Below are 27,786 nucleotides of genomic sequence, written 5' to 3'. Positions count from 1 at the left end.
GTTCTATATCAGCAATGTGAACTAAAATAATGTCAATGCGAAGCTTGTCGTACGAAAGATAAGGAAAAAGCGTATTCTTGTGTTCGTGTTGCTCTCATCCTTCGTAAGGTAGATTTTACAAAATTCAAGTTAATTAACATATTTTTCAAACTAATCTTTTCGGACATCTTAGTATTTTCTTACCTGGATGAGAAAACACGCGTACTGATCCGTGAAAAATAGAGACATGTAGCGTCACTTTAAAAAATAATCAATACCATGGAAAACTTGAAAAAAGCGACGTTGCTGAGAAAATCATGAAGTTCAAAATGCGAATTAGAGGATCCGTCGTTCTGAATCGAAAAACTTTGCGCAGAGACAACTCTTTTATCAGTAAATGTAACTAAAATCTTAAGGAATTGGAAATAAACGAAATACTTTTTACATACATAGTTTGTACATATTGTACGTAATAATACATAATCCTCTTATGTGTAATCGTGGCCAATTTGAAACATACATATATGGTGGCCAGTTTCTTCTATTGTTCCATAAAAAATGATGCATCGCAGAAGACTATTATGTCAGAAACAGAGAAGATATTACAATTCGTGATTACTCATCCTAGAAAGTGTATCAGCTACCGTAATTTCTAATGTTCTTAACATCTTAGCCTTGTCCTGGAATTTCATTCCTTTTTTGATATTTAGAGTCGTCTTAAGAGGCCATGATTCAGACATACGTACATACGTAAATGCTCGAATGCAGCTGTAACATTCGTAACAAGACGCGATAGAAAAATACACATCTTCTCTCGAGAAAGATATGTGATGCCCTTGGAAAACGGTAGAAGATTGATTTTTTATTTTCACGATATATTCTTATATGTTTCGTCATATCTTTCATCTTAGATTTATTTTCATGATTCTTCCGAAACCACTCCGAATGTGCTTTAAAGATTTCCTATTTTGTTAAAAACAAGCAAGGTGTGTAAAACTATCCTATCCATACTGATTGTGAGATGAACTTTGTTCCATCGTCTTCATTGTACAAATAAAAAATGTATGGCCTATAATTGCAAAAATTATAAACTAAAATTGATTAGTAATCATTGTTTTCTTTTTGGCAAGTGCTGTACGTTTGTAACACTCGTAATTAATTATTACTTCATATTTATTACGTCTTAATAATCTTCTTACAAGATGATTTATATATTATTAAGTTTGGTGCAAACATTTCAACCACAAAACTTCATACAGTAGCTTATAAAGTTGTTTTTATAACTGTATATTCATTATTATATATTATAATAATGTATACATATATATACTATATATTATTGTAATGCTTGTATTTAGTATTTTGAACTTAAAGGATAAAAGAAATAAAAAATTTTCACTTCATGGTTTTGGTTTTATGAACTTCTTATTCTTTTGAGATAAAATTAAAACAATTTACTTTAGATTATTATATATTAGGTCGTCCGAAAAGTTTCTTTCGTTTTATAAGGAAATAATGAATGCACAACATTTTCCGTTTTATATTATTTTATTGAATTACATGTGATCCATTTTGTTCTATCAAGATAAAGATCAGAACGTTTGATGGATTAGGTTTCATGTTTATATAAAGATGCATCGTTGTAAAAGACGTGTCTGTAAAAAAAAGACACTTCCCGGACAACCTAATACATATATCATAGATTATTTGCGAATATATCACAGATTTAATTAGATTTTAAGAATTATATTATTTTGTATTAAATAAATAGAATAACTTATTCGGTTTCGGTTTCTTGCAAAATGAAAGCAAAGTGCCAGGGGATGGGCTAGAAATAATAAAATCTATTTACAACCGCCCTGGAAAGTAAGTTAACGATCTTATGTTTAAACTTCCAGCGGAAGCGTCAACTTACTTTCCGGGACGACTGTATGTACCAACTACTTTAGATTGCGTAAGTTGCAAAAATGTACAGTGATGCAGTATTTTTTTATTTATAATATATATAAAACCACTTTGTTTCGTTCTATTTTCCTTTTAATTTAAACGGTATCGTTTTCACGCACTTGCTATATCTTTTAATAGATACTCTTTCTAATAATATACATATTTTATTTTTATTGCATTTTATATTATCCGGACGATCAATTAGATTTATCTATTTATTTATTTACTTTATCGTAATATATTAGTAATAAAATGCCATTTTTCCAGACTCTATTCGTGAAATTGAGTAACTTTCATTGTGACGATATCATTGAAATGAAATATCGCTCTTCCAACGATATGTTCGTGTCAGGTAGGACTTCTAACGAGAAAAACTATAAATTGACACAGAACATACAGAACTGTGGTCGTCATGGATGAAAATGTCGTAGATCGATTGCATCCTGTACTCTTACATTCGCATACAAATTGATAACTATCGCGTGGGTAACGACCTCTATAACATTCGTTGTCAGCACTTCCCCATTTTGCACACTCGCGTATTATTATGTACTCGTGAGAATTCATAAAATAATCTAAAAATTATGTGATTAGTTTACAATTAGTTTACAATTTATCTTCTATATCGTAAAGATATTTCGAAAAATAAAGAAATAATAGTTTAATGTACGTGATACGAGTGAAAGATAATGAAACTTTCCAAATAAAAGAAAGAAATAATTATAATAAATAAGAAGAGAAATGTAAAAGAGAAATTGTGATTATCAACTCACATATGTACACAGCTTTACGACAAAATGCTTGTGATGAGGAGCATGGCTTCAAATATCTTATATCCGCCGTATTAATAGTGCAATCTTGATCCCTTTTACTGTTACATTGATAACACGTAATAGCTTTCGATTCTTCTTATACGTGTCAATAACGTATCAGATATGAATTTACGTATATAATAAGGTTAATACAAAGTATGATAGTATTAACATCATTAATGAATAACATATTTTATATAGCATACTTCTTACGCGCTTCTTCATTTTGTTTGTTATTTATATTTATAAAACAGAATATAACAAAATTTGGAATAAAGAAACGTTTGAAAATTTTTCCTATAATAGCCATAAAGAAAATCGAAACGAATAATAGGGCATTAAAGAAAATATGCAAAAAGAAACTTATTCTAAAAGTATTGTTCGCTTTATTTGTGTAGTTTATTGCTTCAATTATACTAACAGTCAGTATATATCTGTTTGTATTCTGCTTTATGCATAATTGATAAACATATATTCTGCTTTATCTACAATTGATAAACATGATATTTCTTTTATGAAACTTACCTCTTTGGAATACAAATAAAAGCAACAGTACATGTAATGCATTTATTTTTACATGCATTTTAAACTTTCTTTTGCGTTTCTATATTTACAATGTATTTAACATTTGTTCGCCAATTGTCGAATTTTTTCAAATTACAGCCACTTTATCTAAATTACTGCGACATTATCTTTTATTCGACTATCCTAATATGTAGCTAAAAGAATGATGGGAATGAATATTACTATTGAGAGTAATAATAATAATGATTGAAAGGTTATATAATCATACCATGACAAATGTGACCGAAATGGAAAATTTATTTTCTGCACTTTTATCCACGTATTGCAACGCTTTATATAACTTTCTATATATTAACTTATACAGTAATAAATATTGCCCAAGCGAAACAGAAACAATCAATTTAATTTAACAATTTTTCATTAACTTTGACATAAAAATTTAGTAAATACCTCTTAGACATAAACGTGACAAAATCAATACATAGCTATTTTCGTGACGCGTGGAAAAATTTGTTTCTAAAGTGTCTTTAAATTTAATTTCATGTCATCACTAAACAGTGTTACCACTACAGCCTTAAAATACAAAAAAAACTATAAAATAATAAGAGGAACTATAAAGTTTCATTGAAACAAAAATAATAATATTAGAAATATTCAATTTAGAAAGGGAGGTAGCTTAATTTATTATAGTTTTACTTATTTTTAAAGAATAAATTCAAACTATTATAATTTAAATCTTCATACAAAAAAGTGTAATTATAACAATTTAGCTCAACAGTAAATTGCAAAATCTTAAATACTAATATTTATATCATAGGACAGTTTCAATTCTTTTAGATGAAATATAAGATAACGTATTTGTTACTGTTACGGAATAAAAATTTCACGTGGAAAAATTTGCAAGTAAATTAATATTTGAGAATTATTTAAAAGCTTAATAAAAACGTAGAAGTAAATTCCTATTTTATTTCTTACTTGAAGAGGTAATATCGCATTAAGGAAAACATGTTTGTGTGGTATAAATATTCGTGTAATCTCATTTTTAATATAAGTATATTTAGGTATATTATAACATTGATAATATTATATATGAAATATCTACAATTATCAATTGATTCAAATATGATGATGAAATGTATAAATTTGTTAAATACTTAAAAATAGGGCAACGTTATACTGTTGACAGCACGCGTTATATATATGCTAGTTGTTTTAAGAGAAATACGTATTTGATATTCAAGATATGAAATATTTCTTTCAACATCGTTACGTAAGATTATCGAATATGGATAAAAAACTAACTAAATATTCATCATGCACACTATTTCATGTCCTTATATAAGTTCAATGTAAATACAAATTCTAAGAAAGATTTTATTTTGAGTTTTATGTTTATTAAGATACACGCGATGTTTTACACAATTCAAACGAAATGTATTTCTTAAACGACAGGTGAGTTAATAATGAACTTGGAAATTATTCGAATTATTCTATCTCTTAGAATGCATATAGTTTATAATTTATATTATATTTATTTATAATTTATGATGCATATAAATCATTACATATAAATTCTTGAAATAACGTGCAAAAATTGAGAAGAGTATTCGTTGACAGTAACAGATTCTTCATTATTAGTAGAAAAGTGATTCCATTGTTACATTTTTAAAAGATTTCAGAATACTTATCACTTAGAACATAATCATCGAAGTGGTGTCAGGAACTCACTATGTTGCTAAATAAATTAAATACTAACTGCGACGAGCAACGTGCAGTGAAAATCAGATCACATATATGACTTTCAGTAAATTCAATACGTTTCAGTTCTGTATCATTTTCACAGATTTTATTGCGAAAATAATTTCACTGTTTACATTAGCCACATCATATTCTTAAGAAGAAACATGTACGTGTTCTAAATTAATGCAAACATTAAATAATAATAATACGCACATAAAAAATGTCAAACAATCTAGTTATACAAGCAGAAATATTTCTAATCAGTATTTCCCTGGAGCATAAGATATTAAGGTTATTAATTATTTGTTATTATATATTACTGCCAATTTTTTTTATTTGTTTTTAATTAGCAACATATAAAGGACTTATCTTTATATCCAAATGGGACAAATAACAATAAACTGAAGTATTTTGTTCTCATTACTTCCGCTGACGAGTTTAAAAAAATAGGTCATAAGGAACGATGATTCAGAAGCTTAATAGCAAGAGTGGAAAGATATCCTTCACGTTCCTTTCCGTATTGTTCGCGTGCAACTTATTACAGTAGCTTCCATGACATTTCATGACGTTCAGTGTGTCACAGGAAAAGGGATATTATCCACTTATCGTGTTCCAAACCACCACTTTACGCTCCATTTGAACATAAAGCTCTTCGTACCGCCCACGGCCTTCCCTATTTAACATCCAGCCCTGCCTTGTCCGTCAAAACAATCGTATTTTTTATCATCAACGATTATGGCTTTAGATTGCTACAGAGAGTTAACATTCTAATTATACTTTCTAGGAGGAAGTAAGAACATTCCAACGATATTTGTTGTTTATTATCATACATAGATATATTTAATGTTATATCTGGATAATTTTTGGTACTTCTTAAAAAATTAATTTGAGTTTCATTGAAACAGGACAGACGACGTTTGTATGGTTCATCCCAAGGATAATCAATTCTGAACCTTTGAAACGATGAGATGATATACGCTGGCAAAATTTTAAGAGATTTCGCGGACAATTTCAAAATCGCAGGTTGCGTATACTTTAAAAATTAACGAATTATCTTGAGTAAATTAGAAAATTGTAATACCACCCATTTGTATGACATAAACGACGAGATTGCAAAATCGTATCGGAGGAAGACTACCAAATCAAGTGAACATAGTGTGCATAGGTGAACTCGTTATTCATGATAATTTAAGAAGAAAAATTATACAGGATGTTTCACAAAATAAATTTAACTTTAGAGTGTTGATTTCAACGTTCGCCTATGTTTCTGTACACGATTGCGTTCATAATCACGAATAATGTAAATTGTTATTTACCATCGTACCAGTTGCCGATACGAACTATCAGTTTAAATTGGTTTATCGATATCGGATAAAACGCAAGTGTACTTGCTACATTTTCAAGATCAACTTTCTCGAGGACCAGCCCTTATTTAAGAGCACGTTGGTCTTTGTTACGAATCAATCTTTTTTTTATATATATAAGAAATCATACCCTGCTTGATAATTCTACGACACTTACCAAAACACCCCACGCGTCTCTTGTAACAAAATGCTTCAATTAGATTTCTGGTACTTATTAGTTACCATTGATAAGAATATGGAGTATTTTGTACGTAGATTTATCGTCACTAGTGATATTTCTAGCGAAAATAAGAAGTGTGTAATCACTGAAACACAGTAAAAATCAATCCCAGGTAGCAGCAATCCTTCTACTGACCGTTCGTCAAAAATATTGATTTCTTGATATGGCGCGTATAGCAGTAACGATAGAAAATCTGTGCAACGCAACGTGGAAAACGGGAATCCAGATCGCGGACCGCAAGAAGCGACGAAGCTTTCACACGACCGTGGCTAGATCGTTTGGTCCTTGGATTACTCGTTGGGGCGAGATCGTTTTTCCCATTCGTCTCGCCTCGTCTTGTCGACCTTAGTATTCCTCGCGCGCAATCATGTATTCATGATTCTATCAGTGGTGTAAGCTTCGTCGCCTTAGTTGCGGGCTTGCGCTGCAATCGCGCCGAACGACAGCCAACGCGAACAGTGCTTCAGCAGCTGTCGAGGCCGGATGGTTGGCCTCGTCAACCCCTGATCTAACCGCGTTCTCTCTTTCCCGCCGCTCGGTCGCGCGTAATCTACGCCAGTGACCGCGAGAAACGTTAATCGTAGAAGGACGTGCCAGGATAATACCGAAACCAACATGAAGCGCTTTCTCATCCTCGTCGTTTGCCTATTGGTCATTCTCGGTTTTTATGGTAAGCGTCTACGCGTCGAGTCTGTGCTGTCTTTGGTTCAACGATCGGGGCGGGTTTACGAGACTGCTTCCTATCGATCCTCGTATCCTTCTCTAAAAGACCTACTTTCATCGCCATTTCCTTGTTTTTCTTCTTTTTTCTTCGTTCCTCTTTGTTTTTTGTTTGTTTTTTTTTACTGCGTTATAGTCGTATAATCGTATAAAAGTTCATTTCCTGAATCGCGTCGTTCAGTGTGTGACGTAACTGATAAATAGTTCGTTCTCCGTTTCTCTACGATAACACTTCGTTATGTTAACTTACATTCTTTAATTGAAAAAATAATTACTGTACTTGTTTTGATTTGATTGTACGTGCGATGTGCTAGTATATTATATAATTTTTTTTTTATGTTTTTTATCTTTCTTAGCTACTACTACCTAAATACAATTGAAAAATATAATATAAATTAATCGAAATTCGCGACACATTTGCTTTTAATGTATAATTCTTATTCCCTTTTCCTGCCCTGTTCCTTTTAACTCTTGTCAATAAAGTGATGGTATACCCTATTCGAAAAGTGGATCAACTAGCTTCCTCGTTCGAGGGAAGCGTTTAAATGCGACGTCATTGTTTCAGCTGATTTAACAATAAGCGTGTATAATATGCCGTACGTTGTTTGCGGAAGCAATTGAATATCAAATAATTTTCATGAAATTAAACGATCGAAATTGTATGCTCCAAAAAGTACCTATAATTCCGCGGTTTGATTTAACCAAATGGACTGGTGCGAACGTTAGTGAGATCAATGACGACCAGCTATGCGCAAAGCAGTTTTCACATACGCAATACATTCGAAGTCACTTGTATAAAATTTCATGTTTATCGTGGAATATAAAACTCAAGAACAGAAAGTGGTTACTTACATCAATATCAACATTGAAATGATATTCGACATTTTTATAATTATCTTTTCGCTTCTAACATTTCTTAATTTGCAGTCCGTTTAATCTCTGAAGTGATTATGGTGTTTATTGCTATGATAGTTCGTTATGTAAATTATACTGTTAGACATTCGTTATTTATGTCCTGTTACGCTCAGAAAAATGAATGACCGTAGAGACAAGATTAAAACGCGAAGACAAACGCGTAAACTTATTGTAGCTATGCCTTTCCAGGCCAGATAGCTGCATTGATTTTTATATCAGTAGGGTCGGAAGTACAATGAACCTTTATTCAATGGGAATGTATGCCATTTCGAAACGTTTCCTGGTTTTTATAAAACAAACTTCATGAAAGACAGCTAAATTACGATGCTCTATGGTAATCCGAGTGTCCAAACGTTGACCTATATAAACAGACGCGTATACATAACGACAACAAATTATTCAATTGTGCTGACATAAAACGCATTTGGAAGAAGATAGTACCACGATCCCCCTGGTATGAAAGTTTAAATTATCGCATTATCTTCGTATCACAGTGACCTCTCTTATCAACCACCCAATAATAATTTTATAACCTCGTGTTTCATGTAATTACGAAACTGAATATAAATTATCTACGCTGCCGCAATGCGGATAATACTGAGTCATATTAAAACAATTGTCATGTAAATTTATCTGCGCTGATGAAAATATTATAAGTTTCATTAATATGGGAGATGTAAATAGTTATATCGGAATCACAACTATTTATCCAAGTCTGTATTTTTATACGACGAGAAGTCATCAAAACAACTGCAAAAAATAGAACCTACCCGGAGATTCATTTCTTTTCATTTCTTTCATATATTTTTGCCTACTATCTCATCACCTATCGTTCCCTTTTGTGCATTTTTACAGCTTTTAATTTCTCATAAATATATGAACAATCGCAATTTATTTATAGCTTTAAGAGAATAATCTTTTGTGAGGGAAGAATTTTTAAGCAAATCATTATTATGTTCTAGGCATAAACGCGATGCAATGCTATCTTTGCAACAGTCACAACGACAGTCGATGCGCCGATGATAATCCACCCGACGCCCTCAAAAAAGATTGCTCCGACCTCAAAAACGGCTCGAAATATACCATGTGCCGAAAGATTACGCAAGTAATCGAGTTCAGCGTTAATGGACGTAAGTGACATTCAGATGCTTGGAGAAAGAAAATCTTTTTTAAATTATAGTTCTTATAATATTTCTGAAATATTATTCAATTTATTTTAATATTTCATTTAATATGAAATATCTCTAATATAAATTCTTAATCGTCTTTATTTATATTCGTTTATGTTATCTTATTTCGACACCATTAAGATACGTTTCAACGAAAAATTGATGAAGGCAACTGTAACAGCTACGATGCTGACAATACCAATCTTTTAGAGAACCAGTAACTTTAATGGGCTACTATAACTTTAGTGCGCTATTACTATTAACCTAGACTAATACAGTCTCCTTATTACGTTGTAGAAAATTGCAATACGTGGTCACGCACCAGCGTGATTAGCGCAATACCAGTTATGATACAGTACTAGCTCAAGTAATTTGATATTTCGTACACAACATCGAATACAACTTATTAGTTTCATGATATCGTATCGATTATTAGTAAATAAGATAGACTGAACTATTACTATGTGTTTGAAACAGTTCCACCTGATACCCGAGTCATAAGAGGTTGCGGATGGGACGAGTCAAGTTATAAAGGAAAGTGTTACCAAAGAAGCGGTTTTGGCGGTCGTCAGGAAGTCTGTTCGTGTTTGACAGACTTTTGTAACACGGCAACACCAAACGTTTTACCACCGACGTCTCTGATTCTGTCGTGTGTTATTGGCAGTGTTCTTCTAGCATACATTCGTAATTAATTTTGAGAAAATTAATATACACTCGACCAGTCGACGAAGAGATGCGTCCGAGATCGTTAGTACCTGCAAGCAGCTTCGACTTCGCATTTTAACGGATCGGAAGTAAGCGAAAGTGGAGAGGACGATGCGTTTCAGAGCGAATAATATCTCACACACTTCCCACACTTTCGTCGTCAATGAAAGAAAAAAGCGTATAAAGCAATCGAAACAGCACTTAAAGCGCAAAATGTCTTCTTCTATCTAGAATTTCACGTTGCATCTCGAGAGCAAACGCTGGCGACCTCGAAATGTTCGAACGAACGGAAAAATTCTCGACAAGGATACGTTTCATTCGAGATTCTAAACATACTGCGGTGGCTTTCTGCCTCCGGCTGTCCATCGGTTCAAGATTACAGTAGTTTTAGACGAGATATTCCCGCTGTTCCTGATTATCTGGATGTTTCCAAGTGTAATATACCAAGGAGAAAAATTAACGTAATTACCAATCTCTTACGTGTAATTGCTGTTATAATATCGCTATAGAAATAATCGAAGAATATATAAGAGTGTATCTTAGGAAAGTAAATAGATATTTCTATCGAGAAAATATCGCATACACATATCAGTTAACGCATTCTATAGTGATATTCGTATATAAATTTTTAACGAGATAATTTAGATAATTACATATCTTAGACGAGCTTTCACGAAAAGATCGTGCAGAAACTCAGGAACGGCGTGATCTTTGGTACTTTTTGCGAAATGTCGAACAGCTTGGCGAGCACTCCTCGATCATGCATAAATCTTCTTGAAAATCTTCAATTTAGGTGCTGAAGGTGTGACGACAGTCACATTGTGTTCACTCGACAATTTTCTGCATAGAGCTTAAGAATGATATTACATATGTAATAATTACGCAACTTGTTGAAAGTCTATATGTTGTGACAACCTTCGCGAAAAAACATCTGTATGATATGTTTTTGTGCGAAGCGAGAAAAATATATCAGGGTTGCCGTTGCGGAGAATACCAAGTCTCTTATTTTCCTTACATCCTATCAAACAATATAACGAACAACTCGTATCGAGAATAAATTCATGCTTTCCTTAGACGTTAGAGAGAGAATCTTTTTATACGTAAAAAAGGTACATTAGACAGTCTAGCATAATTTACGTTACATGTATTTCAATAAAATGCAATCGACATTCGTTGGAATTATTTATATTTGAAATCGCTTTTAATGCATTGAATTTTGTAATTTACTTTATTCTTAAAATCGATCGCGAAACATATCTATTTTTTATGTGATTTAATGAGATCGAAAGTATTTGAAATTTATACAAGATTAACAGGTACGTTGAAAACGTTAGATAATTCATGGATAAAAATACCCACGCCGTACGTCAAATTTTTCGCTCGTTTCATTGTTCCGCGTAGAGAATTTTGTTTTAGGTCAACAGCCAGTAATCTGCCATTTTTCTTCGTGATGTTCGTTGACTTTCATTTCGTAGATTACCATTTGCTTTTCAATATGTATATATAAGTTTGGTCATTTCTCGTTCGCAAGGAATTTCGATTTGTTTCCGTGAGAGAAGAAACGTTAGACGAGAAAAACGATAACATGTACATTTGTTGACTCGAGAAAGGAGTGGAGCAATTTTGAAAATCCTGGATTAACATCGAGTTCTTTGATTTAACCGCAAGTTCATTCGTTAAGAGTTTAAACCCTTTCCTTTCTCTGTTCTCCTGTGCTGTACCTATTTAAGCTCGATATGATTTTATCTCATTACCTGTCGTCCTCGTAAAGACATTTCCTTACTTTGTCACTCTTTTCGTCATCGATTATATTATTGCATCGTTTATCGAACACAAATGGTTTACTCAAGAGGAACAAAGAGGCATCTGAATATCAGGTAAAACGAAACTTCTTCGTCGTTGTATATGCATAAAATAAATCAAAGGGAAATGTGCTTAGGTTAACGACGTGTCAAATAACAGCTGACATAGTAGCCAAGTTCATTTCGTTTGGATAAAATATCGTTAGCTATACGTATCGTTTGTTAACAACATTTCTCTTCAATTTTATTTTATTTTAATTCAAAATGATTTAATACAAAAGTGTCAATACTTCGCGCATCGATTCGAAATTACGAATCTTAGGCGCGTGTGATAAATAGAATAAATTATTTCCTTAAACAGAGGTTGAAAAGTAAGAAGACAACGAGAGGATCGTATTCAAGCCGGGGTTAGGTGGATCATGCACCCTACAGCCGCACGAGCTAGTCGATCGTCCATACAATCTTCGATTCCGTCCGCATCAACCCCGTCGTCCCTCGTACATCCGCAGCAACAACAAATTCTTTATGGTCCTATAGCTAATCCAACGTTAACTCTTCAAGCATGCGGAAGTGGTCTGCATCCTTCGTGTATTTATCCAGGAACGCAACGTAACGCTGGTCTCGCTAATCCTGCTCCTTTGCATATACAAGGTGTAACTACGTTTCCTTTTAAAATTTGGTACATTTTGAATACTTAAAAAAAAGATAGCTTTAAAAAGTATTGCGATAATTAGTTCATCTTTAAACGAGTAAAAGATGTGATTGTTATTTGCACCAAATTAACGATTACATACTTCCACCGACTGCAATCTTTTTATCGACAGCCACAGAATTCGTTTTATCACTGATGCGAGTTAATAGGATCTTGCGTTTATCGATTATACTTCCTTTTCTTTTTTCTTTTTTTTTGGATCTCAAGAATTTTTCCTTTCTATTGGAAAGGAAGGAAAGAATTAATAATTAATAACAGATATACAAACTGAATTTTGTACAATGAGAATGATATTACCGTTGGTGGAAAATATTAATTGTTATCAATTATCGGTATCAATGTTTATGTTAAATAATGGTTTCAGTTTTCTAAGATTCTCGTACAAACCCATCCATGAATATAGGTAAAAGCAGCAGATGGCCAGCCAAAAATAAGCTCGTACGAAATCAACAATATTGCCAACAACAACAGCAGCAGCAGCATATTCAACAGCAGTTATCCTACAGCCCGAAACCTCTGGTTCTGTATGATCAAACGACGAACAATGCCCCGATACTTCCACCAACTACTTCCTTTTTAATTGCTTCCTCGACGTACACGCATGGCTCTTTCTCTGGCGATCAGTACAACAATTCCGGAATTACGTTGATACCACAACCCTACTTTAAGCCTCCGGATGTACAAACGTTTTGTCTAATTCAAGATCGACAAAATATTCAGCAACAGGAACAACCATCGCACAGCTCCTATTATAATATCTCAGCTACAAACACTTGCAACTTGCAAGCAATTAATGGCAATTCAACGTTTCAATTTCCTAATCTCAGTCCTTACGCAGCCACGGCAAATTTCACCAACGGCCAAGTCACGAGTCCTGTTCAAACAGTACACTCTAATCAAATCTACCCTAATCATCCAGCGAGTTTAGTCTACGGTAGCCTACAGAGAGACAAACCTGTAGCCACTGCTGCCAATCTTGACATTGCGCCCCTTAAAGTCGGCAAAAACAAAATACCTACAGTCGATACCTCTCGAGTTAACCCGATATCATCTGAAAATTACGACGAATGGCCCCTTCAAACGATTACCTCTCCCTGTAACGACTTGTTCAACATAAAACCGAGTACAGAGGATGAGGCAAGCCGAGAAACCAAGACGAGTTCTTCGGAAAAAGCTACATCGAACGTGTGTACAAAAACGCAGGAGGAACATTATTCCGACGAATCGTCTACCAGCTTCGATTTTACGATCGAGGCTGAAAAGATGGTTTCAGCGCTTTGCAACATATCTTCGAACGATATTAACAAAGAGGAAACGAAAACCGAGAAATCCAATTCGACGCCGTTGTTTAGCGGAGCTGGCGATACTGCGTCAAATAAGAATACTTGGTTCACCGAATTCTGTGCGGATTATGGGAGTGGTACGTCGATAGCTGTTCAAACGGACGGACCGTGCCTGGATAGGACACAGTATCCGGAACTGTTGCGAAAAGTCGTTTACTGGGGATGCACGGAAGCCGAAATCGTTTTAAACGATAGTTGCAAAACAAACGCCAGATGCAGTTGGTTGAAAAATCTGTCTACCGCCACTAAAACAGCAGTTACCAAATCTTCCACTTGTTTCCCAATTTTCGCCGGAGATCGTGTTTTCGTCGGCGATCTGATAAACGCTTTGTTGCGCATTAGCAACGGTTGGCTTGTTCTTGATAATTATTTGAATAAGCAGCACTATCCAAGCTTGAACGATAAATTCGACTGCGAGTTGCTGAGATGTTTTCGTTTGTGGGAAGAGAGCACACACGAGCTACTGAATCAGATCATCCACGCCTTCTTAAAGCTCGAAGAAAACGGCAATGCTTCTAATTTCGAGCAAAGATCAGAATCATTTGGAACCTCTTTTCCAGGTGACGTTTCAGTTTACACGAATCGCGACTTGTTTGATCCATCTTCAACTATGATTACATCGAAACAGAAGCCCGATAATAAAAAGAACAATCGAGATTCCAGTAACGGTGCGCAGTTATCGACCGGCAGCCTACGAAATTTCAGCCTGTACAATGCCAGCCAGGAGAAACAGTCGTCCCAAAAAGAATCAAAATTACGAAGTAAGTGGACCGTTACTGAGAACCTAACGACAATAGACAGCACGAAATCCGTGCCTGATATGTTCTTAGGGCACGCGGAATCTGCGGGTCAACCGAATAGTAGATTTCGTTCGAGAGGAAGCTCGTCCTCTGCCAAGACAGACACATCCACGCAATCCCTGAACGCAGAGTTTTTTCACCTGAGAAGCAAAATTCTTACGGAAAGCAATCAGGATCCTTCTAGACAATGGTTATTCAAGGAGAAGAAACAAGAATTCCCCGAAAATAAAGTTTCGCCGCAGGAAAATACCGACACCGTGTTTAGACTACAGCGACAATTAGATGATAATTCTGAGAGCAATTATGCTCAAAAATGTTTATCGAGGGTGGAATCTTCGTTTTTGAACCCTTCCATTAGTTTAGAATCTATATACTTTCCACCCGCCAACGACCACGAAAATTTTTATCCTAGTTACGCTATTTGTCCGTCGTATACGTTAGATTACGGTAGTAAAAATTCAAAGAGCCTCGAACAAAATCACAGAAATAAAACGAATATGGATTTGGTTTATGTTGGCAAATCGTCCACGAGTCAACTGGAGCTAGCGGCTGTGCCAAAGGATAAGATGACGCTGCTTAGCCAAATCGAACCGAGTATCCCGGAGAAATCATCGGAAGAAATGACTGCCAATTTGTCAGCTTGGTTCGCCAGTATGAGAAACTCTGATAACAGACAAATGCCATTTATGAATCCGGCGGATGTGAATACGGAGACTGTTGTGCCACGTGGGTCGACGCGCGCAGAAATGTCAAAGAATACGATGGATCTCGGTAGCTGCATCAGACAGTTACATATCGACGCAAATCGTCAGTTCCAGACGCTGCAAAATATACAGAGCGTTCAGACTACACCCTGGAACGCTTATAATTTGATCAATAATCGCGTTCAAGTGCAGCAGGTACCCGAAGAATATGACAGTTCCGAAGATGTTAGAGTATATATGAAACCAGGAAGTTACAACGTGCCGAAAAAAAGACATCAAAGAAGATCAAATCGTCGTTTAGAAAGCTCCGCATCTCGAAACGTTGCCAATAGGTCCTCGAACAATCATCGCAATCATTACGTTAACAACAAAGAGAAAACGTTTTGCGCTCCAGCGTCGTCCACTCCTGTGTCTCGACCTACCGCAGCACCTATATCTAGCGATGTTAATACTTGCACAAATACAATGAAAGTGCCTTTCCCGGCGACTCCGATCGTACCACCTCCTACCTTCTCCCTTGAAAATTCACCTAGGATTTTAAAACGATCCGATACATCCAATTATACCGTGTCGGAAGATGTTACTTGGAAAGCAGCCTGCGCTTCCGCTGAGATTCTGTTAGAAGCGTTGAACGTAAAAGAGGATACGGATTTTAAGAAAACAGAGATCGATCAAGTCGACGTTAGTGAAAAGTTTGAGAGTGTGAAAGAGAACGATAATGACGATACAACGTCCCAAGCGGCGCAGGATCGTGAAAAATTAGACGAAAGCCTTTCGAAAAATTTAAAGGACAGTAACGATGGTTGCGGAGGCGTTTCGAGCTACGAAGCGTCCGAAGATGACTCGGGCTCCACGAATCATTTTTCTCTCAACACAAGTATCAACGAAGCTCTACAGTTGTCTGGTAATAAAAATGGTAATGATTATAATCGCTTAAAGTTTATTCTAAATATCGCTTCTATCGGAAAAACATTTTCATTCGAAACATTCGCATATCGCTTTGGAACTAAAAACGTAAGTCGTATGTATTCTGCGTATTCTATACATTCTACGCGACTATCGTATTACTATGATATTCAAGCAGAGTATTTAATTACTTTCAATGTCCAACATTAATTCTAATTGTTTAATAAAAATAAAATTTAATCGCTTTAATACTAGAAGGACGGAAATTTGAGAACTTTAGATTTTCATAACACGTAATTGTAAATTAACATAGCCGCAACAGAGAAGGGGGGGAGAGTAAATCTGCTTTAAAGAATAATAATAATAATATAATGTATTTAGAGTAAAACAAGCTTTACTATGTATTTGTTCCGTACGTATAAAATATTGAAATATTTAGAAAAGTAAATGGAAACATGTGTCTGATGTCACATTAAGGCAATACTTCCGTTCTTCCAGCATTAAATATCGCAATATTTTATGCAGCTACCCGTTAACAGGTTCTAGTAAAATGAATGTAAAAACGGATTCGTGGTTAATCAAAACTTTGAACAACGCTAACATGGCAAACAAGCAGAAACGACGAAAAAACAATGCCGTTCCACATAGCTCAGAATCGTCAAACAGTTCCGTAACAGAGAATGAACAGCCGGCTCCCGTTGTTTCGTTAGTGACCAACAGTACCGTAACAACAGTCGCAACAACTACGACGGTGAAGAATCTTCAACAGACTATTTGCTCGAGGAAAAGTTCGTGCATTTCCTTAAACAATGGCCAAACAACGTTGGGAGAGGCCGAGCGTGTCATAGGGAAGGCAACTTATTCGGAGACTCTTCGACGTTGCGCATCCTTAAGTACATCCTTCTCGGAGAAGAAAGAATTCTGCAAGAAGAGCAAATTAAACATTGCCAACGTATCGACGATTTGTAGCACTGTAATACCGATCCCTGGACGCAAGTGTCAAAGAAAAGATTTCGAAAAATCATATTATCTCTTGCATAATAGATCTCGTAAATGTTCCGGGAAGAAAGCTACGAAAAATTTCGAGGTCAATGATACTCAAGTGGAGGGAACGTCGAAATCTACAATCGCAACAAAACACGGGAAGAAACGAGAGAATTCTGGATGCATCGAATTTTTAGACGGGAAATTTGGTGGGAAAGCCAGTGATAGAGGTTGGTCCGTATGGTATAGCTCGAAAAGAAAACAAAGTCTCAGTCCGCTTGCCCTTAGCAAATTAGAAATGATACATCAAACAGTTTGGCAAATGGAAGAAGCAGAAATTTTCAAGTGTCCATCCTCAGGAAGCAATAATGGAAAACAATCTTCTTCTCACACGGTTAGTTTCTTTGCATATACCCATTTCTTTAAATCGTAAATGGATAATTATATAATCTTCTTTTAGATCGAAGACTATTGTAAAGTTATTAAAAGTCCGATGTTCCTGGAAACGGTTGAATACAAACTAAAGAATCGAGTTTACCATAAAGTAGAACACGTGGTTAGAGACTTTCGTCGTATCGTTTATAATTCAAAATTATATCACAAGGTACGCAGGCTATTTTATTTATCGATTTTCTAATCTTTGCTAGACATGTAGAGAATCAAATTAATATGATTGAGCTACGATATATGGTCTGAACTAATATAGTTTTTCAATAAATAATATTTAATATTCATCGTGGATATAATGCAGTCAATATTGCATAGGAATTTGAATAAAGTGGCAAGACCTATTGTAATCTTCGAATGTGTTATCGAAAACTTTTATTTCTACTACGACTATAAAGTTCCCTTAATCATCTGATCGCAGGATGATCATGATCGAGTAAAGACAATTGAAATACTGTCGAAGAAACTCGAAGAACTATTCGAGGAACATTTTGCGAGTTGGGACTTCGATAATATTAGCGGTAGTCCAAGAGAAAGTTCGCCAGTGCTGCATCGCTTTAAGACGGCTGGTCAAAAACCGGTAACTGGACGTTACGGCAACACGAAGAAATGTCTGTCTTCTTCGATTACCAATAACATATAATATTGCTCATTAGAGTATGTGCTTTCTGCGACATCAAACTGCGCTTGGAGAATTATCGTGTCTATCATTCGTGGTGACATTTTGTTGTGCATCTATAATTCATATTACTATTAGATTAACAGATAACTGATTACATGGAGTTTATGTAAAATTGTTAGATTCGAAATTAAGTATATCTGTAAGGATCGGTCATAATAATACGCTCTAGTCACGCATCAGTTCGTATTATTGTCGCGTCGTAAGCGTTCTACGGTTTTTCTTTCGTAATGCAGCTTGCTACGTTAAAACATTTTTCGTCTATTTTCAAACAAGTGAAAGTTTAAACGCTTTGTTTTCTGGTACATACCTCCGTATAAGATAATGCATCTTAAATGCGAAACAAGACGATAGTTACTTGCTCTTTTTATATCATTGATATTATATATATATATATGAAAAAAGATAGTAATACGAATTACTTAATAACGTTGCAATGATCATAGCCCACAACTTGAGAATACTCAATTATCACTAAAAGAAAAATAATTTGAGCATTTTGTCCTTCATCCAGATTGAGGCATAAAGCATTAAACGAAAATAGTGAAAACGATTGAAATATTATAAGAATAAAATAATTTTCCATTTGTAATGTGATCAATATGCGTAAAATATATTATACGAGAAAAAAAAGAACTACTATAATATAAAATTGTACTGTCAAGCAAATAAAAAATTGACCAAATAAAATAGTTGAAAAAAATGGAAAATCCCGCGTTATCGCGATGAAAGAAAACGCATGCGCAGTATAGCCTCTATATTCCAGTAAAGTTAATGCGCACATACTGTAGAAATGTCAGTTCAGGTAGTATGCGCACATGGATTATAATAATGTCAAACACAGAGGGAACAGAAAGATGGCGGTCGAGCGGTAATTTTGTGATGCATGGGGTGTAGTCTACAAATGGTGTGCCTTACATTCCCAAGGGATTCGTCAAGATCATCATATCATCGTGCAATGTGACTATATACTGGAGACGACCGTCCTGTGAAGCAGACCGTGTTAAGAACGGAAGGACAACAACGGAGACGGATAGAAGAAAAGCTAAAAGGTGTGAGAGAGGAGGAGAGTAGAGAAAGAGAACGGACCCAGTTTGTACGTAACGAGAACGAGTGTAGAAGCGGTTCATTGCTCCGCTCTGACTTGTCGCCAAGATGGATTGGGAGTCGATTACGATGGCGAGTCTTCACCTGACGATGACCGAACATCGATATTATGAAAATATTTTTAGTTGTTGCTGTGAAAATGCAGACAGCGACGGTGTGCCGGTGATCAAAGTTGCCGAACTACTGCGCTCGGCGAATTTACCAGAGGTTGTCGCGATGAAGGTAAATTATATCAACTCATTGTACGTAGTCTGTCAGCTGTTGGTTTTCTGTCACACACGCGATTGCAATATTGAGATCATAACATCTCTTTAATCATATAGAAGTGGGCGTTTAATTTGTCGAACGTGACGTGATATCGGCAAATTACAAAGGCTTATGAAGGTTAGAATTAAGGAACTGTTACGAAGTGATTATAAGTATCCTAATTAAATGACCAACTAAACAGTTACGTACTTACATTTCCGAATAAAAAAATCAGTCAGTATTTTTACAATAGTTTAATGATCGATTTTGTCACAATGTCAATACCGATATGTTATTATTCTCAATATGTATATGTTAAAAATTTCTAGTATAAAATTAAATAATGAAAATTACAATGATCATCGAATGTATGAAGATACATTTGCAAATTAGTTTAAAGAATACATCAATTTCAGTATTTCTCCGAAGTTTTGCAAAATAATAAAGTAATGAGAAATTTCAAACTTCTCAAATTTAAACAATATTTTTAAAATACATGAAACGAACCTTATGTTAATAGTTTATTTCAAATAAAGTAGATTGATGATAATATTTAAGATATTTTATTTTGTTGATAAACAAAGTAGAATATAAAATAAAAGTATGAATTGTTTGAGAAATATTGTCAAATGTTATTTGAGCATAAGAAACTTTTATATTACTTTCGTAAGTATTTGTTATACATATATTAATGTAATTTATTGCTTCTTGTATGATATTCATTATTTGTAAATAATGTATTATAGATATGCACAACTATAGATATAAGAATATTTATATTTAAATTAGACAAATTTAAATAAAATACTAATTATGTTTATTTGCAAAATAAATTTTTCTGATTTATAGATATTGGATATCTGTTTTGGAACTGAAGCAGCACACATTGGTACACATCTTGGAAAGAAACAATTTTATGTACTGTTGAAACTTGTAGCAACTTATCAAGCAGGACTTAATATCGGTAAAGATATAATTACTATGCCCTTGAATGTTATTACCTTACCAAGATTTACTTGGCCAGCATCTGGGAAAGAAGATGATAGAAGAAGTTCAGATTCAAACAGAGCTGTAAAAAGTCATCGACATGCTCCTGAGAGTACCACAGAAAGTGAAAGTGAAGCAGAATCTCCAAGGGAAACTGGCGGTAGTACAGATTCACCTACTCCAACAAATAGTATAATACAGGAAAGAAACAATGACATAGGTGGTGAAACTATATTAGATTCTGTATCTGGAGGTTGGCAAGGATTGTTGGTATCTGAAGAGCAGAGGCAATTACTAGGAACCGAAGAAGAAAGTTCAGAACGTCATAGCAGTGATGAAGGTGATGGAGATGGTGATGGCTCGTTTCCACCTGAAGAAGTATGGATAATTAGTGATGAACAGCGTGAATATTATGCTGCTCAATTTACACAATTGCAACTTGATCCTGAGGGGCTTTTACACGGACCCATAGCCAGAACATTTTTTGAAAAGTCTGGACTTCCTTTAGGAGAACTTAGTCGCATTTGGCAACTTGCGGATATTACCAGAGATGGAGCATTGAGTTTACAAGAATTTTTTGTGGCTATGCATCTTGTTGTGTTACGAAGAAATCATGTGCCTCTACCCGATGTCTTACCTCCACCTTTATTAATTCCTTTGCTTAAGCAAAAAACTGGTCCACCACCTATTCCACAAACTACAACTACTCAAAAAACTCCACCTAATACCACTGGTACTCGTGAAAGAAATAAAGAATGGACAAAATTTGTTGATTCACCAACTGGGACTAGCAGTTCTTTAACTAGCCCAGGTTTGCAACTAGTGAATTTTGATTTTCAAAAATCTGCTGTTGAAAAAGATCCTAAAATTCTACATCCGGTACCATTACGTTTAACACCTGAAGCAGCGATTCTTGCCTCTGGAGCAAATGGTAACAGTAGCAGCTGCACTACGTTGGGAGATGACGATCTCCAACGTACTGCAAGTGCATTGGTGCAACGACCTCTCATAAAAAAACCACCTCCACCTCCTGAAGAAGCTATTATAGTAACTCCAAAGAAGGAACCACCACCTCCACCACCACCCAGACCATACAGAACACATGCAAGAAGTTCTAGTCTTGATCTTAATAAATTAGGTATATGTTGCTACCAATACTCTGCGATACTTTTCATCTGTGGCTGAGAAAGCAAAGTTTTACGCTTCAAACTGTGCGCGTTCTTGTAGGGAAAAATGGTCAAAGTTTCCTTGGAGCACCTCCGCTAGTTCCACCAAGAATCTCTCCTGGAATTGTAAGTACTTTTATCCATTTTTTAATCATTCTATTACCAAACACCTAGATTAAAATTATTAATAATGAGAACTACATTTAATTAAGCTGCTTTTTATGGATCCGCACAGTAGATATTTCAGATACTTTAGATGTTAACAATGTTATGGATTCGGAAAGTTAAAATATGTAGGCAAAATTATTGTTATAAAGAAAATTTTGTCATGTATCTCTACTACAGACTTCACCTCGAAAATTGGTTGGTCAAAAAAGTGAGGGAGAAGGACAAAAAGCCTTAAATGAAAGTCAAGGTTTTGTTGCTGATTTTTCTCACTTTTCTCCAAAGAGCGAACTACCTGAAAATCCACCTCTGGAAACTCCACAATCACAGCAATTTACTGGTGTCTGTGGTGCATTTCATATTTATAGAAAACCCAGTCCAAGTGAGTTTTTCATTTTCTTTATTTTTCTTATTTGAATTTCAATGTACAGAGTATTATCATCTCTTAACTTTTTGCTTCATTTACAGAGCGAGAAGGAGATGAAGATGCTCCCAAGGATGAATTAGAAGAATCAAAGAAATTAACATTACAAGAATTACGAGAGAAAAATGCCGAACTGCGATTAGTTTGTGAAGAATTAACACGAGAATTAGCTAGCGCACTTCAGGAACGTATAAATCTTCGTGCGAAGCTTTTACTTTTAACATGATGTAATTTGTTATCATTTGTAAAAACTCCAAACTATGAATTATTAATTTTTCCTAAATTTGTTGTAAAATCGAGTAACTCATGTGTCATGCTAGTCTAGAGTATTTCCTTTTGCAAAGTTTCGTACATCCACAACAGTTAGCGTAACCAAAAAATAACATTACAGAGCAGATAGTAATAAAAATTATCCAATGTTAAATATTCAACCTATTTCTATCGTTAATTAGTAAAATATTAGATTTTAAATGTCCCTTTATATATTTTCCATGTTTTAATAATGTATGGTTTACTAATAGAAATATTTAAGTTGCTCTTGAATAATTGTATTATTGAAAGGAAATGGATATTTCTTTCATTCTAGAACAGAAACGTTGAAGAAATATCAATGAAAATTCTTTGTGGTTACGCTATTATTCACATTTTGTCCTCTTTCACAGATAATTCCAGTGTGCATTATAGAAGCGTGGGTACAAATATTGTAGTAACATCTGCCACTCTCTAGTATTCAAATGTTACAGCATTTTAACGTTCAAATAATTTTAAAAACTTATATTTTTTATGCATAGTACTGTACTAAATTGCTGAGAAATAGTTCTTTATATATTACAAAGTTTTTAAAGTTGAATAATCGCATCAAGCTATAGTGAAAGCTTGATGATTATTGTATACTACAAAACTATAAAAAAAACATGCTATAAAAGCGAGTGATAGATATTTATTGTTTACGACAACAAAATAAAACTGTATTTTCGTATTGCTGTACTATCAAATTTTTCACAGCATGACATAACAAATTGGTATTCCTAAAGTGTAACAATGTATTTCATTTCATGATGATAATTGTACATAGCAAATAGAATTAGAACAAGGAATGAGAGAAAATGAAGTCTGCAGGAACAGAACACTCAAAGAATAAATATACTTTAAAAAGAAACGTTGATACTTTCAATTTTTATGGATTACTTTTGTTCTACATAGATTATTCAACGTATTGTTTTCAATCGGAACAAAAAATATTACATCATAAATTGTATGACTTAATTTGTATATAAACGTAATGTTCTGCAAAATGTTTTGTTCGATATCTCATAAAAACTAATTTAATATAAATGAGAAATATAAAGTAACTATTCCTTGTGCCATATAATACAATACTTTAAGAATATTGTAATTAATATTGCAGCCACTTCTGATGGCCAGAACTTTTGTTAAAGTTATTTAGAAATATTCCAATCAATAATCATATTAAAATATCTTTTTGTAAATGTACAGAAGTTGTACAGAAAGTATATGAGTTAACTATTATGTAAGTTAATCGGAAGTTAACTGTTGATTTATTCCATTCCTACTATTCATATAATGCTGTAAAAATGTATCAATATATAAGAAGATAAAGAAATGTTCAAAGACTAAATAAAACATTCTCTTAGTTTCATAACAATTTTTATTGATATCAATGTCTTGAATGTCAAATAATATTACAGGAAGAAATCACAAATATGTTAAAATCTTGGTTGTGAATGTTGATGAATGAACAAAATGATATAAAGTAATTGAATGTAACATACATTACTCTTACTTAGATAATATTATATATGATCCAAGAATAATTTACGTTACGGTTGACTACATAACTCTCATAAATATGCGTTATACTTGCACTTGAATATATTTATGAACATATTTGAAAACCATAAACAGAAATTCGAATTAAGTAATGTGACAAACCCTAAAACCAGCTTCCTTTTGTACTTGTTTTGCCTAAATATTATTAGTTACAACTATGTAATGTGCGAAAGAAACGGTTTACTAAAAATATTCTCAATCTTACATTCTCAATTGTTGGTTGGAAACTCTACTGGTTAGAATGTTATTTAATCTGAAGTATCTATAAAATAACGATATATAACTCATATAACATTATCATATAGAACAGTTTACGAAATGTGTTACACATAAATATGAGTAAAATTTTAGTTATCTTTTGTTTGTATGTACTTAATTAAATCAACGACGCGGTTAGAATAACCATATTCATTATCATACCACGAAATTAACTTAACAAAGTTATCATTCAAAGGTATGCCAGCTTTAGCATCAAAAATACTGGAGTGGTTATCACCAATAAAATCGGAAGATACTACATCATCTTCTGTATATCCCAAAATTCCCTTCAAGGGTCCTTCAGCAGCTTCCTTTATTTTAGCCTTAATAGCATCATAGGACGCAGGTTTGGCAAGTCTAACCGTTAAGTCAACAACCGATACATTATGTACCGGTACACGGAATGCCATACCAGTCAGTTTTCCATTAAGGGCTGGAATGACTTTACCAACAGCTTTAGCTGCACCAGTTGCAGCTGGAATAATATTTTGTGCTGCACCGCGACCGTCACGCCATAACTGTTATAAAACCAAATAGGAAACATTAAGTATGATGAAACAAAAACCAATTATAGAGTGAAGAAATATATTATTAGAAAAAATTTGATATACCTTTCCAGAAGGTCCATCAACAGTTTTTTGAGTAGCAGTAATAGCATGTACAGTAGTCATAAGACCCTCAACGATTTCAAAATTGTCATGAATAACTTTAGCAAGAGGAGCTAAACAATTAGTAGTGCAGGAAGCATTAGAGATAACTTTATAACTTGGATTATAAGCTTCCAAGTTAACACCAACAACAAACATAGGTGCATCAGCTGACGGTGCAGAAATAATAACTTTCTTTGCACCACCTTCCAAATGAGCCTAAAAGATTAAAATAATTATTTATATATGAATACATTTCTCTCTCTCCCTCTCTCTTTTTAAAATAAATATACAGGTTTGTACATACAGAAGCCTTTTCTATGGTAGTGAAGACTCCAGTAGATTCTACAACATATTCAGCTCCAGCTTTTGCCCATGGAATAGCTTTTGGCTCGCGCTCACTGAACACAGCAATTTTATTGCCATTGACAACTAAGCAACCATTTTCGGCTTTGACCTCTCCCTTAAATCTTCCATGAGTGGAGTCATATTTAAACATATATACCATATAGTCCAAACCAATAAAGGGATCATTAATAGCTACAACCTATTAAAATTATAATAATGAAAAAAGTTGAAAGTACAAAAGCATATGAAATTAACAAATTATTTACCTGGGCACCACGATCAAGAGAGGCCCTAAGCACAAGACGACCAATGCGGCCGAATCCGTTGATTCCAATTTTGCTCATGTCGTCGTCTTCTTCTATGCAACTGGAAAATGTGCGGTTTATCTTTTGATAACATATTTTTGACTCGGCATATACCAATTTGCTTTTATAAAGTAATTTTTGTGTGATCGATATAAGTGAAGTTAATCCCAATAATAACGGCATAACCTCAAATAGGTGTAATATATTTTTTCGATTTATAATGATTTTATATTCAGAATGTTATTTGGTATAATTAAATTTAAAGCATAACATTATTTTTTTGATTAGATTACAAATATAAAAATATTGGAATATAAATAATTCATGTAAAATACACATATATGCATATTTTGATTTATTGTAAATTCAATTGTGTTTTGTTGTAAATATTACTGCTCTAACGAAAACATGAATAATTTAATGTATAAACATAGATACATCAAATAAAGTTGGATGTTTCTAATATTCTTGCATTAGTATTAAAAATAATTTCTGTAGTCTGCATTATTAAATTAAATAATTTATTATAAACAGAAATAATATTATAATTCAGATATTTGTCTTATAAAACAAGGTTTAATATTAAAGGTCACTCAAGGTCAAGAAGATCTCTCAACGCCAATTTGTACTTAAAGACGAACGTGACCTTTTTCACATATTCATGCTTCGACTATTACGATGATGTATGTATGTACATACACATATTTTATATTCAATATTATTTGTAATAATATTGAAACATTACAAAAGAAATGTATGTAGCGGAATGTATATTAGTATGTAGAATGAATCGTATTACTATCTTATTCGATTTAAAAATTCGTTACTATAATTTATGTTTATATTTATATTAAAATAAAACTAGTAGCTTTTAATAATTGTCTGAATTTTAATATATAGCTTTTAAATTTTTTCAAAACATATAAAAATACTAATGTAACGGTAACAAAATCTATTTTGTAAAAGATTATGTTACATCAAATTAACAGCACATATGTATGCATAAAAGTAGATTTTTTCATAAAATCAAAATCTTTCACAAATAATTTCATATTTAATAAAGTTCGTGAATTCTGAATTTCGTTTTTAAATAATTAATGTTGTACAATGTCGAAATCGAACAAATTCGTAGTATGTAAAAAAGTTGGGTTACGTGAGTAGGAATGAAATACATAGCATATATGTAACAAATATAATAAAACCAACGCTAATAAAAATTGAAATAATGTGATTAGACGAAAAGACAAATTCAGACATATTAGAAAGATATCAGTACACGTTTTCGCAGAGATTCTGGAACAGATTTTGCATCTACTACCGCAAAAATTATTATAGGAAGATACTTAGTTTGAATGACGTCATATCAACCGGTTTGAATAAAACGTACATGCACTAAGAACATGCTATGTAATCCTAGATATAAGCAAAATTCTGAATTTTATTATTGTTTTATTAACATCAATTGAAAGACTGTAGTTTATTGTATATAAATATGACGTAGTGGAAAAATTAAATTGTAGGAAAACATACGATAAATTAAGAGTTAGTTCTAAACTAGTGGTACTTACGTGAAAAAACAATCTGAACGCTACGCTTACCGCAAAAGCAGTGTCATTTGAAGGGCAGGCAACGTTAATATAACCGGTACTAGTTTTAGGCGTATGCGCTGTAACCGTTCCTTATTTTCGCACATCATCGGCTATTCTCGGATCACGTGAGTACACGTTCCTATCGACGTATTCAGAAGCCGCTAGATATAAATTTGTTCTCGTGTAACATTTGTGTACTTAAAAAATGAATTAGATAGAT

The 27,786-nt window shown here is 33.7% G+C and overlaps 5 protein-coding genes across 8 annotated transcripts; 3 read left to right on the top strand and 2 right to left on the bottom strand.

The window, feature by feature from the left end:
* Window positions 1-2,258: 2,258 nt before the first annotated feature.
* LOC117205311 lies at window positions 2,259-3,321 on the bottom strand. The gene is made up of 3 exons (XM_033443588.1): window positions 3,264-3,321; window positions 2,700-2,834; window positions 2,259-2,501 (listed from the first exon to the last, which is right to left on the bottom strand). Exons 1-3 carry the CDS (start codon window positions 3,319-3,321, stop codon window positions 2,275-2,277), a joined length of 420 nt encoding a protein of 139 aa, XP_033299479.1. The 3' UTR covers window positions 2,259-2,274.
* A 3,636-nt stretch (window positions 3,322-6,957) lies between these two features.
* LOC117205308 lies at window positions 6,958-11,087 on the top strand. Its single transcript, XM_033443585.1, has 3 exons — window positions 6,958-7,257; window positions 9,185-9,352; window positions 9,869-11,087. Exons 1-3 carry the CDS (start codon window positions 7,203-7,205, stop codon window positions 10,081-10,083), a joined length of 438 nt encoding a protein of 145 aa, XP_033299476.1. The 5' UTR covers window positions 6,958-7,202; the 3' UTR covers window positions 10,084-11,087.
* Window positions 11,088-11,311: 224 nt separating this feature from the next.
* On the top strand, window positions 11,312-19,148 carry LOC117205307. Its single transcript, XM_033443583.1, has 5 exons — window positions 11,312-12,549; window positions 13,014-16,373; window positions 16,903-17,741; window positions 17,808-17,951; window positions 18,216-19,148. Exons 1-5 carry the CDS (start codon window positions 12,318-12,320, stop codon window positions 18,435-18,437), a joined length of 4,797 nt encoding a protein of 1,598 aa, XP_033299474.1. The 5' UTR covers window positions 11,312-12,317; the 3' UTR covers window positions 18,438-19,148.
* Window positions 19,149-19,306: 158 nt separating this feature from the next.
* LOC117205305 (ralBP1-associated Eps domain-containing protein 1) lies at window positions 19,307-24,472 on the top strand. Of its 3 annotated transcripts, none has more exons than XM_033443579.1 (5): window positions 19,309-19,802; window positions 20,676-21,951; window positions 22,041-22,105; window positions 22,430-22,526; window positions 22,613-24,472. In XM_033443579.1, the coding sequence occupies exons 1-5, from the start codon at window positions 19,629-19,631 to the stop codon at window positions 22,792-22,794; spliced, it is 1,794 nt and encodes a 597-aa protein (XP_033299470.1). In that variant the 5' UTR covers window positions 19,309-19,628; the 3' UTR covers window positions 22,795-24,472. The 3 variants fall into 3 exon arrangements, with proteins under 3 accessions (XP_033299471.1, XP_033299470.1, XP_033299469.1); XM_033443578.1 differs by having other exon boundaries at window positions 19,310-19,802; window positions 22,325-22,526; XM_033443580.1 differs by lacking the exons at window positions 22,430-22,526; window positions 22,613-24,472 and adding an exon at window positions 22,192-22,257 and having other exon boundaries at window positions 19,307-19,802.
* Window positions 24,220-27,682, bottom strand: LOC117205306 (glyceraldehyde-3-phosphate dehydrogenase 2). 2 transcript variants are annotated; one of them, XM_033443581.1, is made up of 5 exons: window positions 27,546-27,682; window positions 25,939-26,038; window positions 25,632-25,871; window positions 25,289-25,543; window positions 24,220-25,195 (listed from the first exon to the last, which is right to left on the bottom strand). In XM_033443581.1, the coding sequence occupies exons 2-5, from the start codon at window positions 26,014-26,016 to the stop codon at window positions 24,767-24,769; spliced, it is 1,002 nt and encodes a 333-aa protein (XP_033299472.1). In that variant the 5' UTR covers window positions 26,017-26,038; window positions 27,546-27,682; the 3' UTR covers window positions 24,220-24,766. The 2 variants fall into 2 exon arrangements, with proteins under 2 accessions (XP_033299472.1, XP_033299473.1); XM_033443582.1 differs by lacking the exon at window positions 27,546-27,682 and having other exon boundaries at window positions 25,939-26,057.
* Between the last annotated feature and the right edge of the window lie 104 nt (window positions 27,683-27,786).

This window comes from Bombus bifarius, unplaced genomic scaffold (assembly GCF_011952205.1).
Source record: "Bombus bifarius isolate JDL3187 unplaced genomic scaffold, Bbif_JDL3187 scf7180000007987, whole genome shotgun sequence".
Classification (NCBI taxonomy): Eukaryota; Metazoa; Arthropoda; class Insecta; order Hymenoptera; family Apidae; genus Bombus; species Bombus bifarius.
Note: the sequence above shows the minus strand (reverse complement) of the source record. Positions and strands in the feature narration are given on the sequence as shown.